This window comes from Lactuca virosa, chromosome 3 (assembly GCF_052849685.1).
Source record: "Lactuca virosa cultivar CGN04683 chromosome 3, Lactuca_virosa_CGN04683_v6, whole genome shotgun sequence".
Lineage (NCBI taxonomy): Eukaryota > Viridiplantae > Streptophyta > Magnoliopsida > Asterales > Asteraceae > Lactuca > Lactuca virosa.
The window spans coordinates 43,576,305-43,580,999 of record NC_136428.1 but is presented as its reverse complement, the minus strand read 5'-3'; the positions used below and the strand labels follow the sequence as shown (position 1 = coordinate 43,580,999).

The following is a 4,695-nucleotide window of genomic DNA, read 5'->3' as shown; positions in this document are numbered from 1 at the left end:
ATCCATCTTTGTCAAAAACACGTTCATCAACATCATTCAACAGTAGACAAAAAAATTCGTTTTTGGTTCTTTCAATCCAACCTTCAATTATGCTTGAATACGAGCATATCTTCAACATCTACGATTAATTATACTCCCAGTGTCATTAGATCAACATCATCAATAATCAACAACAGTTTCACTTCATATCATTGATTCAACATCGATCATCAAACAAAACTTCGAAACTAAGGTTAGAAAAAACATCAAATCATTTTTTTTGAAAAAATTCATATAATTCTCTATCAATCTACTATTTTGTAAGTTTTAAATAGTCAAAGTATAATGTTTTTAGCATTTTTAAAAAAGCTTACTTGTATGCACTCCAACTGTTTGATAAAATGCATAAACTAAATTACCACGTTATATTCACATATGAATATGTTTTCGCACCTTAATCAGTATATGATTATTAAAACACAAAACAAATATACAATTTTATATGTTATTCATATGTGAATAACATATAAAAATTATATATATTTGTGAATATACCTTGTAATATTCATATGTTAATATCCTGTGTAATATTCATATGTGAATAAACCGTGTAATATTCACATATGAATATATCATCTAATATTCATAAGTGAATATATCATCTAATACTTACAACTGAAAATACTATGTAATATTTACAAGTGAATGCATCGTTTAATATTTAAATATGAATATACTGTATCATATTTACAAGTGTATATACTATATATTATTCATATGTGAATATACTGTGTAATATTCATGAATGAATATACCATGCAATATTTAGATGTGACTAGAATGTGTAATATTCACAAGTAAATATACCATATAATATTCACATGTGAATCTACCATATAATATTCATATGTGAATATACTATGTAATATTCATTTGTGAATATACCATGTAATATCACATATAAATATACAATATAAACAACATATATCATATAATATTCACATATGATTATACATTCATTTGTGAATATACCATGTGATAATTAGAATGTGATAAATCGCTATTATTATGAACTAAAAATATATTTTTAACATTTTTTATGTGTATTCATATGTTTTTCAAGTATCGTTATAACTCAATAAAAGAATAACATTTCAATCAATTGTTGGTTTATATCGTCCCGGTGGTTGACTTAATCATTGACAAGACAATATGTTTTTATATGAACAAATTACTGAAATCGTCCCTATGGTTTAGTTAAAATTACGCATTTGGTCCCTAACTTTTGTGTTGCACTCGGACAATCCCTATAGTTCAATTATATATGAACTAGGAAGAAATTATAGAATCGAAATGGGGCCTTATGGAAAAGATTATAATGAGTAATTTAAAAATAACATATAAGAAACGTGTATGTGGACAGAAGATGTACTTATTTTGGTATCGCGATATTTTTCAGTTATTATTGCTTCAAGCTACACAAATTAAATGAGTACTAGCTACAGTATATTTGAATATGACATCAGCACATTCAGCACCAAACCACCATCTACGATCTATAGGTCATCCTCTCCTCTATATAAACTTGCGATGTTGCCTCTTTTACCATTCAAAAAAACAAACGACATTAGACATTTCATTAACTTCTCCCAAAAAAAACTTGAAATGTCGAAGAGTAAAATTCTGGTTGTGGGTGGCACGGGGTATGTTGGGAAGAGGATTGTGAAAGCTAGTTTGGCTCAAGGCCACCCGACTTTTGTCCTTATGCGTCGAGAGATCGGATACGAAGTTGAAAAGCTTCAGAAACTTCTATCATTTAAGAAACAAGGAGCTCGATTGATTGAAGGTTCCTTTTCCGATCACCAGTCTCTCGTGGATGCCGTCAAAAAAGTTGATGTCGTGATATGCACCATGTCTGGGGTGCAATTCCGATCACATAATATTCTCCTGCAACTTAAGCTTGTTGATGCCATTAAAGAAGCTGGAAACATCAAGGTATGTGCAACACCGGTAAATGGAAATATATATTATATATACCTTGTTAATTTATAGTTTCAAAATATACACGTAAATGTTTTCAAAACACAGCGATTCTTGCCTTCGGAGTTTGGGATTGACCCTTCACGAATGGAACACGGGCTTGAATATGGAAAGGAGACGTTTGGCGACAAGATGGTCGTACGAAAAGCCATTGAAGATGCTAAAATTCCATATACATACGTTTCTGCAAACTGTTTCGGGGGTTACTTTGTTGGCAACCTCTCCCAACCAAACACCCTCTTCCCACCCAAGGAGCGAGTGTCTATTTATGGTGATGGAAATTGTAAAGGTATGATACGTGTAAGGTGATAATATGGCTTAATTTCTTTTCTCGTGTTTTAACTTCTATAAAATGCAGTTGTTTTCATGGATGAAGACGATGTTGCAACATACACAATTAAGACAGTAGATGATCCCCGTACGTTGAACAAGACGTTGTATCTCCGGCCAAATGAAAACATCCTTACACACAATGATTTGGTTGAGAAATGGGAGAAACTCACCAACAAAACACTCCAAAAAGTTTACATTTCAGCCGAAGACTTCCTCGCTTCCATGAAAGGTGCGTACGTATAATTAAGTGATGTTCTTTAATAACACAATTACCAACAAAGTATAAATCAGTTTCTAGCTAATTAATAGTGTACAAATCAACTACTGTTTACACTTCCATCACTAGAGACCAGTGGCAATCCTAAGTTTGTAACACATACAAACCATTGGTAATCCAAAAACACGAATTCTTCAATTAACCCGGTTAATGGTTCAAATTAGATTTTCAGGTCGATTTTTTTTTTTTTTTTTTGGGGGGTGGGTGGGTGGGTGTTGTGTTTAAATAGGTTGTTGATCAACCTGTTTTATTAAAACAAAAATTGAGTAATATATGCGTTTATTAAAACAAAAATTGAGTAATATATGCGTGTAAATCAATTATGTTACACCAAGTTACCAACAAAGGGCTTATAGCCTAACGATATTAGATATTGTTCTCCTTCATTGATCTGGTCGAGAGTTCAAATCATTCCCAAAAAAAATTATGACACATCCATTACTCATGTCTCATCAAAAATATAGAATCTATATATGAAACTAGCAGAAAAAAAACAATTATGCTATAAGATTACCATGAACATATAACAGGAACTCGAAATGACAATGTGCATACATAATACATTTCAAATTAAAGCATCTGAGAAACTTAACCAAAATCATACTAAAGTATATTAGAATGTTTATTCTCAACCAAAATAGATTCGGTTATGTTGTTATATTTATATTTGAAGCTATGATGTTTACATCTTTAGAAAATTGAAAATTCGACTAAAATGATGTTGCTTGTTGTACTTACGTAAATATATTTTCATTTCGTAGATTTGGACCATGCTTATCAAGCAGGATTTGCACGTATCTATCAAATTTTCTATGATGGTTGTTTGATGAACTTTGAAATTGGAGAAGGAGGAGAAGAAGCTTCTAATCTCTATCCGGAGGTCAGATACACTCGTATGGATGAATATTAGCAACGATATCTCTAGTTGACACCAAAAATTAAGAAGTTACAATGTGTGCGTTCAAACATTATTGCATGGTGTTTGTTATGTCCTTATTGTTTATTTTAATTATAAATGAGTTACTCTGCAACGTTGTACTACATAAGCACATCAATTACACAATAGCAAAGTATGCAAATGTAACCATTTTATACAATAGATTTAGTAATAGACTTGGTACCTTTTTACCCTTTTCTGAACGGTAAATACACACATTCTAAAACTACTTCTAAATCTATATATTTGTTCATGAATTAAGAGCTTGAGCCTGTGATCATTTGAGAAGAGATATTTTTCCTACATTTTGATACTGTTTACAACGCTTTGGTAATAGGCTTCATAGAGACAAGCCATATGCCAATCTAGAAAAATCAACATAAAATTTTGTAATTTTAATGAGTTTGCCCCACTACAATCAATGACACATGGTGGTCCGAAAAGGACGTACAAACAATTACATCAAGTTGCCAACATCCGATGGGATAGCTTCTTACAAATCATACCTAAAACGTGACACAAATAAACTACCTTCCAAACATATATAGGCTATCAACGGGTCGGGTACGGTACAAATTTTTTTAGAGTTTTTAGATTTTTTTATTTTTGTTTTTTGTAAAGAAAAAAGTTGTACGGTAGTAGGAGTTTTAATTTAAGGGAAATTAAGTAATTTAACCATAATTTAATGTGTTTTTTAAAAAAATAACCAATAAATTTTTTTAGCAAAAATAACCAATAAATATTTTTAGCAAAAATAACCATTTGGTTCGGAATAGACATTCCGGACCAAAAAAACATTTTTCTGACAAAAAAATACATATTGAATTGAATTTCGGAGCAACATTCCGGATTTCGGACCAACATTAAGGATTTCAGACATAAATTTCGAATTTTGGAAAGATTTTTTTTTGAGATGCGATTAACAATTCTGAAATTTAAAGATTTTTAACTTAAATCTAACAAAATGTTACATAAAGATAGTAATGTGAAATATATACAATATTAGTGTATAAAAGAAAAACATTTAATTGAAAAACAGTAACATTAAACACTTTGAAATATAGACATTTGACATAAGTATGGATATTTTCTTTCAAAAAAATTGGAAAAAAAAATCAAAAAATAACTA

The 4,695-nt window shown here is 30.4% G+C and overlaps 1 protein-coding gene across 1 annotated transcript; it reads left to right on the top strand.

Moving 5' to 3' along the window:
* Window positions 1-1,541: 1,541 nt before the first annotated feature.
* Window positions 1,542-3,769, top strand: LOC145162289 (isoflavone reductase homolog). Its single transcript, XM_079081473.1, has 4 exons — window positions 1,542-1,974; window positions 2,068-2,308; window positions 2,378-2,581; window positions 3,391-3,769. Exons 1-4 carry the CDS (start codon window positions 1,570-1,572, stop codon window positions 3,537-3,539), a joined length of 999 nt encoding a protein of 332 aa, XP_078937599.1. The 5' UTR covers window positions 1,542-1,569; the 3' UTR covers window positions 3,540-3,769.
* The last annotated feature ends 926 nt before the right edge of the window (window positions 3,770-4,695 follow it).

What these genes read in the sequence shown, in the direction of transcription:
- LOC145162289 (XM_079081473.1), top strand. Translation starts at nt 1,570, where the DNA reads ATGTTGCCTCTTTTACCATTCAAAAAAACAAACGACATTAGACATTTC. An exon ending in TGGTGATGGAAATTGTAAAG is followed by an intron (nt 2,309 to 2,377) that starts GTATGATACGTG and finishes TATAAAATGCAG; the next exon opens with TTGTTTTCATGGATGAAGAC. An exon ending in CTTCCTCGCTTCCATGAAAG is followed by an intron (nt 2,582 to 3,390) that starts GTGCGTACGTAT and finishes TTCATTTCGTAG; the next exon opens with ATTTGGACCATGCTTATCAA.